This window comes from Phyllostomus hastatus, unplaced genomic scaffold (genome assembly GCF_019186645.2).
Source record: "Phyllostomus hastatus isolate PE091 unplaced genomic scaffold, TTU_PhHast_1.1 phas_scaffold_93, whole genome shotgun sequence".
Lineage (NCBI taxonomy): Eukaryota > Metazoa > Chordata > Mammalia > Chiroptera > Phyllostomidae > Phyllostomus > Phyllostomus hastatus.
Genome location: NW_025334042.1, coordinates 27,771,635 through 27,787,818, shown reverse-complemented (window position 1 = coordinate 27,787,818; position 16,184 = coordinate 27,771,635). Strand labels below are relative to the sequence as shown.

The window sequence follows — 16,184 nt, the reverse complement described above, 5'->3', positions numbered from 1 at the left end:
AAAAAAAAAAAACCCTCTAAAATCAGTCCCAGGGTGTCGCGTGCTCACGGGCCTGCAGTGATCACGGAATGCTGCAGATGGCTCGTCAAAACACGAGAAAAACATACACAGAGACAACCGGGTCCTGTGGGGAAATAGGGACAAAATGGCCACTCTCTCTAGCGGGGAGCGCACCGTTTCCATTCCCAAGCAGGGTTTTATTGAGAATACAGACTTAGTTTGTGGATTCACAGTCTGGCAGAAAAGATCAAAAGAAATAGGTGACTTTCAAAGATGCTGACAGAACCCCCGCTGGGATTCTGGGCAGAGTCTGGAGTTTTATCATTTGAAAGGACTACAGGGCCCAAAGAGCTGTTTTTGGTTTCCTGTCTGTGCCTTTAAATTCTAATTCAATAACATCCTCCAGCAAACAGATCTCACAAGATCTTGCATATTCTATGTCCCAGGCCTGACTACCTCGGAGCGCCAGGGGGGCTGCCATCTCTGGTCTGCACCCCTCTGCTATTTCCACAGGCTTGAGTTGGGCAGAGGTGACAAAGGCAGCCAGGGGACTTGGATTTCTCACATCTAAGAACAAGGACTCAGGCTTTGACAAAGCCAAGGGGGCAGGGGTTGATGTCAATCACCCCTTCATTTCCACAGCCCCTGAGTCTCTTCCCAGAGGCCTCCTCGTGATCATGCCTGTCTTAGGCAAGTCCCTCCATGGGAAATCTTACCCATCATTGGCTAACTGATCAAGCCTAGGAGGCCAGGCACAGAACAGGCAGCGTTCATGCCAGGGAAATAAGTTTTGTCTCCTTAGTGGCTCCTGGTCCGGAGGTCTGTCACTCAGCCTAAGTCACAGGGGGTTACAGCTTCCTGAGTCCAGGCAGGGCGGCCCGCAACACCAGAGACCTGTCCTCCCAAGCATTTCAGCAAGGCCTGTTTTAGTCACACTACCACCACCCCTTCCACCAATTTCTACAGAAATACCATCAACAACATTGCGTTTGCTTTTGTTACATGTCCCTTTTTAGTAAAAGCATTATGAACAGTACAGACTTAATACCTAAACTGACAAGAGGAAACACTTTAAAATGTCTCTGCCCTCCACCCTATCCCCAGACCCCAAGGACAGGAAATAATTGCAGCTGGAAGAAATCTAAAGTAGTCTTCTACTCTGCAGGAAGGGAAAACTAAAACCTTCTAAGAAGTCACAGGGAAATCAGTCATTCAGGTAATTTTGGTCACAACTGAATGGCGCAATCTTATCAGGCTCTACAAAAGTGTGCTGTATTTTAACCACAGTGTAAATAAGAGAAATGGCCCTGTGGATTTAAAGAAATGTTATTTGAAAATGAAACCAGAAAAGTCGGCATTTGTGCTGTCTGTCACTACCAGAACCAATAAATACAGACAAGGATTGAATCTTTATGGGCACTTTATTCAGATGCCAGTGATCTGAGAATACGGTGGGTTATGTACACTGAAAACCATCTTAACATCTTATCTTTTTCTAAGGTGAAGGAAAAGTAGGTAAAGGGTATGGGAAAAGGTTAATCAGATAAGATTTGCAGTACAGCAGCAATTTTATTGTCCTCATACTTTTATAAAAGTATATTTTATTGACTGTTATTAATAAAGTTGTCTCAATTTTCCCCCTTTGCCCTCCTCCACCCAGTACCCCCCTACTCCCTCCAGCAATACCACCCTCCCACAAGTTCATGTCCACAAGCTCATGTCATGAACTTGTGGTTCATGTCACATGTCCCACAAGTTCATGTCCACCCTCCCACAAGTTCATGCCCACGGACATTTCTTGCCCTTCCTCTTCTCCTTCTGGCATTGATTTGAGCCCTGGTTTCCTCCCCATCACTGTTGGTTCCCTGTACATTTTCCTTTATTTCACTTGGTCATGCATATAAGTTCCCCAGCTATTCCATTTCCTATACCGTTCTTAACAACCCCATCTATTCTGTACCTACCCATCTGTACTTCTTAATCCTTGAATCTTTTCTTCTATTCTCCTCCTTCCCCCTCCCAACTGATAACCCTCCAAATAACCTCCATATTTATGACTCTATTTCTGTTCTGCTTGTTTAGATTCCATTGTTGATAATTGTGAATTTATTGCTATTTTAATGTTCATAGTTTTTATCTTCTTTTTCTTAAATAAGTCCCTTTGACATTTCATGTAATAATGGCTTGGTGATGATAAACTCCTTTACCTTGTCTGGGAAGCACTTTATCTGCCCTTCGGTTCTAAATGATAGCTTTACTGGACAGAGTAATCTAGGTTGTAGGTCCTTGCTTTTCATCACTTTGAATACTTCGTGCCAGTCCCTTCTAGCCTGCAAAGTTTCTTTTGAGAAATCAGCTGATAGTCTTATGGGAACTCCTTTGTAAGTAACTGTCTCCTTTCCTCTTGCTGCTTTTAAGATTCTCCCCTTCATTTTAATCTTGGGTAATTTAATTATGATGTACCTTGGTGTGTTCCTCCTTGGGTCCAACTTCTTTGGAACTCTCTGAGCTTCCTGGACTTCCTGAAAGTCTATTTCCTTTGCCAGATTGGGGAAGTTCTCCTTTATTATTTGTTCAAATAAGTTTTCAATTTCTTGCCCTTCCTCTTCTCCTTCTGGCACCCCTATGATTCGGATACTGAAACGTTTAAAAAAGTTCTGGAGGTTCCTAAGCCTCTCCTCATTTTTTTGAATTCTTGTTTCTTCATTCTGTTCTGATTGAATGTTTCTTTCTTTCTTCTGGTCCAAAGCATTGATTTGAGCCCTGGTTTCCTCCCCATCACTGTTGGTTCCCTGTACATTTTCCTTTATTTCACTTGGCACAGCCTTCATTTTTCTATTTTGCAACCATACTGAACCAATTTTGTGAGCATCTTGATTACCAGTGTTTTGAACTGTGCATCTGATAGGTTGGCTATCTCTTCATCGCTTAGTTGTATTTTTTCTGGAGCTTTGATCTGTTCTTTCATTGGGGCCTTTTTTTTTTTTTTTTTGTCTTGGCACACCTGTTACTAGTAAGGGTCAGAGGCTTAGGTGTTCAACAGGGAGGGGCCACCCACACGGCTGTGTTGTGACACTGTCTGTGAGGGAGGGGTCCTAGAGGGAACAAGGCTGCTTGTTCTGCTCTCTGCTGGCTTTCAGTCACTTCCCCCACTACCCACAAGCAAACTGGGCCCTTCTGGTGCTGACTCCCAGGTGGGTGGGTCTGTGTATGTTCTAGGACCCTGGGGGTCTCTCCAACAAACTCTCCTCTGAGGCTGGGAGCTTCTCCTGCTGCCGCCTCAACCCACACTGTTTTTTTCAGTCAGGGACTTTGAGGTTTTATTTCCCTGAGTTGGAGCCCTGGATTGCTCAGTCTGTCTCACTCCCCAGTTGTTCCTCCCCGTTTATCTGCACTTGGACGTGGGACCACCCACTCCACCAGCCACCGCCTTGCTGCAAGTCCTCTGTGCCTGGCTACCCATCTCCACCCTTCCTACGGGTCTGGGTGAGTATTTCTCCTTTACCTCCTTGGTTGTCAGACTTCCATAGTTCCATTTTCTGTCAGTTCTGGTTGTTTTTTGTTTTTAAATTTATTGTTGTCCTTCTTTTGGTTGTGCGGGGAGGCACAGTGTGTCTTACCTATGCCTCCATCTTGGCTGAAGTCTAAAACAAATTAAATTTCCTATACCAATTACTTAAACAAAGAACTTGTAGTTTGACAAGATGGAAAACTATCTTCAGAAACACTAATGATAATTTCCTTAATGTAGAACTTAAAAAATGTTTTTCCTCTTACTATGAAAAGAAAAAGATGTGCTGAATTATACTAGGCAAAGCTACTTTAAAAAGTTGAACATAAAATCGCTTTTGAAACAAAATACAATACTTAAACTCTTCATAATGTTATGCAGGCATAAAAAGTAAAATCTAAAAATTCTACATTAAATATAAATATTAACTGCTAAAATATAACTTTAAATAACCTGCAAAAATATATTTCTTAAAACTAGCATGTGCCCACTCAGGAGAAGACAGGTAACACTAAATTCACCTATAACCATAGACTCCGTGAACTGAAAATCAATAACCACAATAAAGAAAAAGATTAAATTTTTTAAAAGCTCAAGTCATTGAAAAATTAGCACATTAACACAATATTTGTAATACTAAAATTAAAACATTGCATAATAAAAAGAAATAAAATTTTAAATGAAACAAATTATGAAAATATTTCTAATCCATGGCAAAAGCAAAATATATAGTTCTAAGAGTTCATAGAATATGTGTTAAAAACTCAATAGGCAACATCAATACAGAAAAGATTAAAAAGCTAAATAAATATGGAAATATGTTCAACAAATAATAAAATATAAATTAGCAATAAGCCATCATTTTACCCTAACATGTGACAAAATTACAACTCCCAATAATGCTAAGATTATGGTGACACCTGTACATTCACACAATGCTGGAGCAGACTTAAATTCATATTAGTTTTAGGACACAATTCAATTATATAATTCATTCTTTCTAATGAATATGTGAACTCCTTTCATGTGCTAGACATGAAATAAGCAGAAAAGCGAGAATCCTGACTTCACACAATTTCTAGCCTATTGTGAAAAGACAGAATTTAAAAATATTTAATATGACATCCTGGTAACTGCTTAAATAGAAAAAAAAATGAGATTGCTCAGGAAGCTTACTACACAAACATCTACACTGGTCAGAAAGTGCTGGGGAAAATCATGAGTTATTTACTGGTTGCCAAGCACTTTGCTAGGCATGGGGCTTACATGTCGAACACCACATGGTATCCAGAAGCAGACTGAGAACCATAGCAATAGGTACAATAGTACAGAGAACACACAGAAGGCAGGAGCAGTGGGCAGGGAAGGGAGAGCACAGCAGCTGCATAAGAAGTGATGAGCACAGTAGTTAAGGCAACAGGAAGGAAGAGGCCATCAGGAACAACTGTGAAAGGTGGCAGGTAGAAGAGTCACTGGGGACTGACATGTGGAAAGTCCATCATAAACCAAGATACAAACTACAGATGAGGGAAAGTGTGAGGAGGTTAGCCCATGATTTCAGGTTTGAACAACAGTATCTGAGGCATCTCAATCAGCAAGATAAAAATGTCCCATATGCAGCTGGAAATACCATTCTGGAGCTCAAAAAAGAGCTCTGGACTGGAGATACCTGTGAAACAAATTATCCTCAGTGGGGAGAGAAAAGAGCAGAGTCCTAAGGAATGTCAATGTTGAGGAGTCAGGAATAGTGAAAGGAGTCCAGAAGCAGAGATCAAAGAGCTGAGGACTCTGGTCTCCAGAGCCAGAGACTGGCAGACTTGAAATAAGAAAGTGGAAGCAGTAGTCAGTGTCAAACTGAGATGAGAAAAGTAAGACTAGGCCAAGAGGAACAATACAAAGGCTGGGGTAACTTCGACTGGGTGACTTCAGTGAGGGTGGGTTTGTAGTCAGATGGCAGGCACCGCTCACAGTGGATTGAGGGGTGAAGGGTTGGTTGGGTGAGTGGTTGGTTGAAGGAAATAAAGCCAGCAGACACTGTTAGAAGAAGTTTGCTGGTGAAGAGAGTCAACAAGAATGCCTGAAGGAAAAAGGGTTAACGAAAGCAAGCCTCTGTAGGAATTTTGTGTTTTGTTTTGTTTCAAGGACAGGAAAAACAGAAGAAGCAGAGCATTCTGACAGGCTGTTGGGAAGGAGTTGGGCAAACAGGTGACCCAGTAGTAGATGCAGAGACAAAAACTAAGGGACATGCTTGCTTATCAGAGGTGAAAGCACTGCTGACAGGTGCTGAGGCAAATTTTCTTTTCTTTTTTTAACGCTACTTAATGTTCACTGTATAATAAATTAACTGGGAGAAAATAAACCCCTAGATAAGCTTTATTCAAAATAAAATCACATAAAGAATTCAAAATGAAAAAGCTGAGACAGTCTCAGCTTTTCCTCTTCCCAGTCTCAGCACTTTTCCTCTTTCCAGGTGCCAGCTAAGTGCCCACTGGTACCAGGCAAAATGTGAGATGTAAGGGGATGATGGAAAAGGGGGATTTCAAAGAAGCTTTACTTCTTAAGGAGGCGGGGCAAACAAGACAAGTTCTTAGAGTCAGGCAAAAATGAGGTATTACTTAGAGTACACACTGAAACGGAGGGAGAGAATGATATGGCAATTGTATGACATTCTGGCTTGGCTGCATATTTGAAGAGAATGAGTAAATGTAAGAGATACTAAGTTCTAAGTAACAAACCAAAAATAGTTAGATATATTACAAGTAGAGAGTATGACAGAAAAGCCTAACTTTTGGTCCTGGCTGTATATCTCAGTTGGTTAGGGTGTTTAGATATGCCAAGGTTGTGGGCTCGATCCCTGGTCCAGGTACACACAAGGATCAAACAATGAATGCACAAAGAAGCAGAACAAATTAACGTCTCTCTCTCTCTCCTCCTCTAAAATCAACAAATAATTTTTTTTAAAGTGTAACTTTCAAAACCTCAAATTTAGGAAAGCAAAAAGCACAAGGGTATACATTATGTATTCATCCACATGTAATTCCTCTGGGAATACTTGGAAGCATTAACAAAATAATGAGCCAGAGAAGCCAAAACAAAAGGCATGAAAAGCAGAGGCTCCAGTATTCAGATGAGGTCTACTTCCCTGGGCCACTCTTGTAGTAGAGGAGGTAACTTACAGAAGGGTCCGAGTTGTAGAAATCAGAGCATGTGAAAGTTTTCAAACTCACCCAGCTTCTAGAGAGAGGAGACTCATGTCAAAAGACTGGAGCTAGGAAAGCGGTGCTTGTCAATGCCCTACTCATTAATGAACTTGTACCAGAATGAAAGATACGGAGCCCCAAGTCTCCAATATGATGAACAAGCTGAAGAATGAGATTGTCTTCCAAAAGGGTAAGAACATTTAAAAAAATCTGAGTAACCTGATAGGACCGATCCGTATTAGAACTTCAATCATTCCATCTTTTCCAGAGCAATGTAATATAATTAAAATATCTGATTTCAACTATTCCCTTCCAGTAGTTCATGAAAGGCATAATGTATTGGGAATACAAGAATTTTAAAATATATACTACTAATACGGATCAAAAGTCTGCATTAGCTCTTCCCACCTAGACTACTTTGACTCCTGCCCTTGAGTTTGTTCACAGTGCGGTTGCTCCCTCCACAAAGCCTTCCCTGAGATGCCTTAAGATGATCCTGTCTGATGACTCCCCTGTTCTCCCATCATCTCAGCTACAGTACCTCACCCTCTATTGTAAGCTCAGGTTTACCAGTGTGAAGATCCATCAGAATGCAAGCTCCAGGAGGATGGAGCCACATTCAACAGACTCACAGTCTCGTTCTCAGCACCTGGCACTATGCCTGGCAAATTATGTGAGTAAAATTAAAATTTAAATGAGTCACAAAACACAGTAAAAGTAGGTGACTCTCAAATGTTACTTTTGGGAAGGGTGTTTCAGGCTAGTGCCTTACTCTCCCCTGTCATTAGCTCAGGGAAATAGGCTAATATCCCATTCCTATCAATACTTGCTTGTTTCATTGCAAGTTAGAGCAGAAAAGGGACCTGAGAGGTCAGCCAATCCAATCCCTTCCTTATCTGGAGGGGTGGACAAAGCCAAAATATTAGGTAACTTAAAAGGTCACTAAACAATGCCATATCATTTGCTCCTTCATTAAACCTTATTTCTATCCACCCATTCCCCAGTATTCAATCTCTCTGTTAATAACTAGCTTAATCCTTGACCAGCTGTCACCATCCGCCTACAAAATGTTTTCTTAGCATTCCAACTTTAAATTAAATAAATGTCATATATATTTATATATGCCTGGAAATGTCAGTGTAAGTCTATCTTAAACCACCAGTTTATTCACCTCTTACCTAAAACTTGATATAAATTCTAAGAACAATGATTTATCTATCATAATAATATCTAAAAGATGTTAAGAGTATTTTATATGCAGTATGTACTAAAAATTAGTGATAACTACAAAGTGGGAAAAATAGAAAAATTAATCAGAAAATAAATCATTTACTTGTATGATAATATTATATTACATGAAAAGAAACATTTTTACATCCTATTTAGTATCAAAAATGTATCTACTATCTAATCTTACCTACACTGATCTACCAATTAAATATTAAGTGCCTACCTAAAAGCCGTTTCCCAAAAGCAGTTCATTCCACAAACATCAGAGGGCAGCATCCAATAGGGATTCCAGTAACACAGAGAGATATCTTTACACCTAACAGAGTAAGACAGAAGAAATAGAGTCCTATGTGAGTATTTCACCTTAAAACTAACAAGGAATTTACTCAATAACACAGTAACTCACTATTCTATTTTACAGAAACTGCAGATCCAATTTTGCAACTTCAATATTGCTATGATAACCTAAGGATTTTTGAAAATTGATTTCTCCCTTACTTAGGGTAACATTATTTTAAGTAGAACTTTAAAACCTTAGGGTATACTACATAGAACCCTAGAATATATTCTATAACCCTAGAATATACTACAGATTGGAAACCAGCTTCCTAGTCAGGAACTCTCTTAATATATTAAAACCCCCTCCTCAGATGACACAGAAAATATGGAAATACTTCTAAAATTTTCCTTCATGAGCTACTCCCCCTAGAATAAAATCCATTTCAGCCAAACAAAATATTTGCTTATCCTAAAGCAAAACAAAAATGCCACAAATGCAGATAAAAAGGTAAGAGAATTACTTTAAATGTTTTCAAAATAATCCTTAACCAAAGCTACTCATATGGTGTTTCAAACTGAAAAAATTAGAAATCACACTGCTATTCAGTAGCTCAATTTCATTATCTACACTACTTCAGTTTTGCTAAATTACACAAGCTAAAATGAAAGATATCAAATGTGTTCTTTCTTCTTCAATTGCAAGTTGGAGCAAAAATAAAGCAATGCCTCACATTACAAAAAGTACGTTTTTCATTGTTATTCTTTTTCAAAATAATCTTGTTTGAAATTCACTGCAGCAGAGGCCTGAGTATTAAATTAAGCAAGTGTGAACTCAGGGTGAGGCACTACGCCCGATCACCTGATACCCCATCACCATGTAGCTTTGTTTTCTCTCACTATGAATTTAATTATAAGTCGCTCTTCTTACAATGAAAGGTCTATGAAATTTCAGATTCGCAAAGATCTCTGATCATACCTCTCACAAATGTCTATGCCCCATACCCGGCCTATTAAATGAATCTCTGAGAACAGGATCTGGCCATGGTGGTTTTTAAAAATGTTGCCTAAAGTAATTGTGTATACTACTGCATAATAAACTACAAAGTCTAAATTTTAAAAATCAGTGGGAAAAAAAGTTACACTGTAATCTGGTTTTCCTTTAAAGGGACACCATTTTCAAACACAACATAAAATGTTACATATCTTAATATAAATGGCTGACAAATCAGAAAAAGAAACTGCATGCAGACCAATAAAACATACAAGTTGATCAAAAATTTATGTTCCACTAAGACACGGTTATGTATTGTTTTAAGTCTTGCATTTCATATCATAAACAGGCTCAGTGGCTTGCACATCCACTGAAGCCTCAGGACAAACCTATTCCAACAGGTATCTCTGTCTCTCAGAGACAGGCATCATCACTGCTTTCTTTCAACAGATCCACAACTTATTTATAACCAAACCTAAAGAGAGCCTTTGTTCCAGGAAGGAAATAACTAATCCGGGAATTTCATCTCCTCATGTCTAACCTTAAGATGGTAAAACATGAAAATGGAAAATAAAATCTCAAAAAAATTTACTCCTGAATTAAATTTTTCTATAAAAATCTCTTGAAAGTATGTAATAATACCATTTTCTGCTTCAACTTGTACTCCTCAATCCCTCAGCCCTAAGCGACCACATATCTATTTTCACTCTCCATAGATTCGCCTGTTATGAGCATTTCACATAAATGGAATCATATAATATGTGGCCTTTTGAGTGTGATGTGATTTCTTTCACTTCATATAGTATTTTCAAGGTTCATCACTATAGCATTTAACAGAACACTTCATTCCTTTCTATGACCAAATAATATTCCATTCAATGAATGGGTATGCACATTTTGTTTACCCATTCATCAAGTGATAGACATATGGGTTATTTTCCAATTTTTGGCTATAATACATAATGCTGTCATGGCTATTCATGCACAATTTTTCTGTGAACATGTTTGCAATCCTCTTACATGTATACCTACAAGTAGAATTGCTAGATCATGAAACTGCAAGGAAAAAGTCAAGTTTTAGGTAAGTTTTTTTAACATAACTTAATGCTAGAAAACACAGTTTATAGAAGGATGTTTTGTCTTTCTTTAACAATAATATAAAACATAAGCACTAGTGAGTATACATGCTACTTACTTTAAATACGTTTAAAGGGGTAACATTGTAAGCTAAGCTAAGTGGGAATGTCTTCAGTAAACAGTGGTATCCAAATCAGACAAGTCCATAAATGTAGTTTTTCACTGGGAATCAAACTGAAATAAAACTTAACTGTGGCTCATTCTCAAATTTCATACGGTTTAAAGATTGTGGCTCTAGATGGCTTGTCTACAAGCCAATTAATCTTTATTGTGATAAAAAGTTCTGTATCGTGATTGTGGGGTGGTTACATGCACTTACATCTGTGATAAAATTGTATAAAACTACACATACAAATGAGTGCATATAAAACTGGTGAGATCTGAAAACTGATCTATGGGCTGTTCGATGTCAAATTCTTGGATTATAATATTGCACTATATTGATACATATTCTCAATATAGAGGTATTGTACTATGTCCATGTTAAGATTTTACTACTGAGGGAAACTGAATGAACATGGGGTATGCCAGCAACTTCCTATGAATTTACATTTATTTCAAAAGTTTTTAAAAAACTGGCCAAAAATAAAATCCCCCCAAATTTCAGTACTTGAAAAATGTTTCAAAAATTGAGACAGTTCATGCTCTAGATTAAAGTGAGCATTCAATACAATGCTCACCATAATATCAGTTCTCAAACCTACAAAGTGTTCCTTAAAAACTTAAAAGTTTACTTAATCTGATTAACAGGTCTGTTATACTTTTAAATTAAACTGAAAAAAAGGTATTTTTCATATTAAAATGTCCATGAAGCATTAGTGAAAACATGCACAACTTAAGAGTCAGGGATAAGCCCAGGCATATCCAGCATGTGAATGTGGAAGCCTGAGTGAGGTGCACAAGCCAACAACACAACCACAAGGCGTGGGTACCTGCACAGTGACTGTGCAGGAGAAGCAAAGATGCGGGCGGCCAGGAAAGCAGACCATGCCCGTGAGCCTGACATTACACCATTTTGTGAAGATCTCACCAGTTTTCTGGACCACTCATTTTCAACTAAAAATTGTCTCCAGACAACTTCAATTAATATCTAGTTTCTTCTTTCACAAATCTCTAATTTCATGAACACTCCGGAAGTGGGAAAAGGACTGCTTACATACAAATGGCACTGAACAGTATTATCTAACAATTTCAAAAATAGGCTGGCATCCCACTGTTCACCCCCTACAAAAAATTCCCCCAAAAAACTGAATTAAAGTTTTACATGGAAAAAAAATGAGGGAAAAATCCTCTGTTTATCAAGTTCTTCTATGAGTGACAAAAGTAAAAACAATAAAGGAAGAAACTGCCCATCTGAATACATAAGAATTTTAAACTTCACGTGGTATACACACCAAAAAAAGTTCAAGTCAACATGGGAGGGAGTACTGTCAACAAGTATGACTGATGATAATCTTAATGTTTTAGAAGAGAATTTCTTAAGTCAAAAGTATATATTTTCTCATTAGTCTCTTCACTTTCACGTCCAAAAACATGGAACGATATTATCTTAATTAGTTAATTATTAGCCAGGCTTGTGCTAAGCACTTTACACCTATGTGAAATATGATCTTCAATGAACTAAAACAAGCACAAAAATTGGCTTTATAGAAGATGTCTCTGCATTAACAAAGAGAAAAATTACAGTCAATAACACTGTAATAACTATGTGTGGTGCCAGGTGAATAACAGACTTACTGGGGCATCATCGCTTCATAAATTATATAAATGTCTAACCACTATGTTGTATACCTGAAATTAATATAAAATAATACTGACTGTCAACTGTATTTTTTTTAATTGTTTAAAGCAGAGATTAAAGTGACTTTAGTAACCTTCTTCACTGTTCACTGTCCCAACTCCTCTTTTCTTCAAAAATAACTGCAGGGAAGAGAAAAACAAAATTTCACCACCAAAAGCAGCAGGGTGAAAATAGTGGTCAACCATTTTCAGTTGAAAGAGTGGTTCTCAATCTTTGGTTTTGTAACAATAACCTGGACCCCCACTGCCAGGCATTTGGGCTTAGCAAGTCTGGACCTGTGCCCGAGCACAAAAACTGGGGGAAAACCCCTCAAAATTTAAATGATCAAAATCATCACCATATTAGTCACAATTTCATCATTCCAGGCACCATACTTTGTAATCTACAGAAGTTATTTCAATTCTCACAAACAACCCAGTATCAGAGGTGCTGTTATGCCTGATGAGGAAATGTGGCAAAGCTGAAATCTGTGTCTCCAAAACCCTTATTCTAAAATCTCAGTGTATCCTACTAGTGTTCCCAGGACCCAGCAGAAATAACTCGATGGCCTGTCCAGATCTGAAAAGGGGCATGAGGCGACAACCTCCCTGAGTGAAAATCAATCACAGAAAGGACACAAACAGTCTAGAAATGGTGTCACTGAAATGCTTAGTGTTTCTTGATTCCCCATGACCAGCATGCTGTACAGACACAACAGGGTGAGATCTTGATAATCACTGTCAAGATTTGTCAAGTGCAGTGTGGGAAATTAATCACCCGGAGAAGCTAAAGTGTCACAAAATGTTACATGACTCTTTTGCAAAAATATTGAGGCCTTGTAATAACAACTGCTTTAGGCTGAATACCTTAATACAGTTTGTATTAAGACTGTCCATACTGGACAGTTTAAGAGTCTATGAGGGAGAACCCCCACCCAGCATTCCCTCCTTTGAGGCATCGCTCCTCTCCAACACCAACCATGTTACTCTCTCCACCAAAAGGATGTGCAAGTGACATGTGCAAGATGTGAATATCTTTCCCTAGAATTTTCTATTTCAGATTAAAGAAGAAACACTGCAAGGAATGGAAAGACTCCATGAACTGGCCTGCCTACAGTGGAAGAGCATGAGAGTCCCCAGTTCTTGAGGTCCATGGAGATGTCTGGGCATTTGTCCCTCAACTGTTTTCTTCCAGCGACCCACAAAAGCCCATAAATAACTGTTTTGCTTAAGTGAGTTTTATTAGATTTTGATCACTGGCAACAAACAATTCTATTACAAATTAAATAAGGTAAGTATTATTCACAGTTTTCAGGTGAGAAAACTGAAATAGAGAGGTAGTCAAGGTTTCACAGCAAACAGAGCCAGAATAAGAACACAGGTTTGTCCGACTCTAAGACCTGTGCATTTCCTGAATACCAAAATAATGGATTTGAACGGAATGCACTAATTAATAACTGATTTCACTAAAAAAAATTGTTCCCATCATTTTATAGGTTTTATGATAAAACCTTGGAAAGACCTTTTCCAAATATTTTGTTGTCATGGAATTCTGTGCAATTCAAAGTTTCTGTAAAAGTTGCCCGTGCAACCTGCTAGTTATATAGAACCCTAGATCCCATGTGTTAAATAAAAGAAATAATAGTCTTAATCTTTCAGGTTAAGATGGCTTCAAAAAAACCGTGCAATGATAATCAAGTCCTAATGAAAACAGGGAGATGTTGTTTGCCTCATATCCCATTCTCCACTGATGAAACACTAGAGACTAGATTCTTATCACACAGCTTTGTAGAAAGAGCACTTGGAGAGCAAAGATACAGTTTTCATCCTGACTCAACAACAGATGCCCTATGAACCTTGGTCAAACACTTTAAACACAGGAAGAAAGGTTAAGGATACCTACTCCATATCCCACAGGAGCCAAAGAAGTTGCCTGAACTCTGTAACAATGTTATAAATGATCATATCTAAAATGAAAAGTCCTGATGTCTTAGGAATTATCCTAACTTTAATCAAGTCCTAGGGTAAAAACATGACAACCCAACTTCCCCCTGTTGTTCCTCTGCGCACTTCTCCTTATGTATGCACAAGTACTTTGCTACATATTTACAAAGACTAGGGTTTGTTTGTTTTTTGTTACACCTTTAGTTTTAACTTAGATGTATGCCCCTTTTAAAATGAAGAGTTATGCTGCTCAGAGGACCTGTTATGTAACAGCTTTTTAATGGACTCTACCCTGACACATCAAACTTAAGATTGCAATAATGGCTCTACAAAATATTTATTAAGAAGGAGGTGTGTATTTTCTAAATGTCAAATAAAGAAATTTTGTTAAAATTAGCTGATCAAACAAATACAATTTATAAAAATCAGTCACAAAATAAAGTATATGTGAGATACAGTTAAAAATGAATGTTACTCTATCAAATTGAAAAGCTAACCATTGTACAATTTAATTCAATGTTTTGATTAAAATGTTGCTTCTTTGTAATTCTAGCCAAAAAATTCTAGCCATAAAAAAAATAATTTATTTTCCACAATTTTCAGTGCTTCACAATAACATAACAGACCAAAAACCGCTGCTTTTCATGAGAATTTCTCAGGACCTCATTCAGTTCTCCAAGTCACTGCCTCTCCCAGGACAAATAACTGAGAGCTGACAAACCTGGCTCTGGCAGTAGTTCTGCTTTCATGAATCGTCCTGATGTAGGAATTCACCTGACTGTAATCAAATCACAGTAGAGAAGCATGACAATTTCCACACCCCTCTGCCCAAACGTCCCCCTTTCAATTTGGGAATGGCCATCAACTCTCAAAACAACGTTCAACAGCCCACAGCTGATTCTGCTCCCTTCTCCTACCAATATCCTACTTTCAATATCAAAGCAGCCTTCCCCACTTACTAAGGAAGCGCTCCGATGGCTCCCAGAGACGTGCCCACAAAGAGGAGAGTCTATTTTCAAGGAAGTGGAGACGCTCAGATTTTGTTAAGCATTCAAACGCGTTGCATTCTTTTCTCTATTTAAATCGCATGTGGATTCCAACTCTGGGAGTGATGTGTGTGAATCCACGTAAGTCATTCTACTGCTTTTTAACACCAATTTTTAAAGAAGAATGCCTCTGTCCCCTTTCACAAAAGACGTGAGCATGTTAAGTATCGCTCACCTTTCTAAAGTTGTTACAAGTTTCAGAATAGATTGTTTCCTAAAGAAAAACTCACAATCCGCATAAATGCTCTGTCCAGATTAATCAATTAATAATGACAAATTTAAGCGTTAACACACAAAAATTAGACGTCTCATTCAGGAGGGGGTAAAAAAAAGATTGAACTAGGGCGCCAGCCTGATGTTTAAATAGCTCAACTTGAACACCATGGAAACAAGAGGGAATTCTCTCTCACTAGTCAGACAGCAAGAAGGCTTTTGTGGGGCACCTCTTATTTTGAAAGAATCTTTTTTAAAACTCAACTGCCAATTAAAAAGTTGAAAATTAATTTTTTCCACTTTAAAAGGCGTGTAAGGAATGGGTTAGGAGGTAAACACAAATGCGTGGGGTATCCCCAGGCTGGAGCAGCGCGAGATTCCCTCAATCACGCCCCGGGACTGAGGGAAGGAGGGAAAACAGGGAAGGGGTCCGAGACGGCGGCAAAGAAGCGGGAGGCGCGGGGCAGACCGGCGAGCAGCCCCGACCAGGCCGAGCCCCGCGACCCCGCGCTCCCAACCCCGGCCTCGGCTCCCGCCACACTGGAAGCGGCCGGTACCTGTCCCACCGGCCGGGATGCGCTGAAGTGCCCGCCTCGCCAGCCCCTCTCGCGGCGCCGCGTCCACCGCCCGCGATCCAGGAAGCCACTCCGGCCTGCGGCTTCCCGCCACTGCCGCCGGCTCCTTCCTCCAGGGACACGGCGAGCTGGCTAAAGGCGTAGAGGAGCGAGCAGAAGCCGCAGGCCAGGCACAGCACCACGATGCGCAGGTAGCGCCGCATCGCGCCGGCCCGCACCTCCGCCTCCCCCTTCGCCGCCGCTGCCTGCGCCGCCGCCTGCGCCGCCGCCTCTGCCGCG

At 39.4% G+C, this 16,184-nt stretch overlaps 1 protein-coding gene across 2 annotated transcripts in view; it reads right to left on the bottom strand.

Moving 5' to 3' along the window:
- The window catches only part of GXYLT1 (glucoside xylosyltransferase 1), a 48,658-nt gene extending 32,474 nt beyond the window's left edge, over positions 1 to 16,184 (bottom strand). Inside the window, exons 1-2 of one of the 2 annotated variants that reach the window (XM_045829442.1) lie at positions 15,888 to 16,184; positions 8,165 to 8,257 (exon numbers count right to left, since the gene is read on the bottom strand). In XM_045829442.1, the coding sequence (XP_045685398.1) occupies positions 8,165 to 8,257; positions 15,888 to 16,108 (314 nt within the window). In that variant the 5' untranslated portion in view covers positions 16,109 to 16,184. The remainder of the gene's footprint in view (positions 1 to 8,164; positions 8,258 to 15,887) is intronic. The other variant, XM_045829443.1, reaches the window with a different exon arrangement.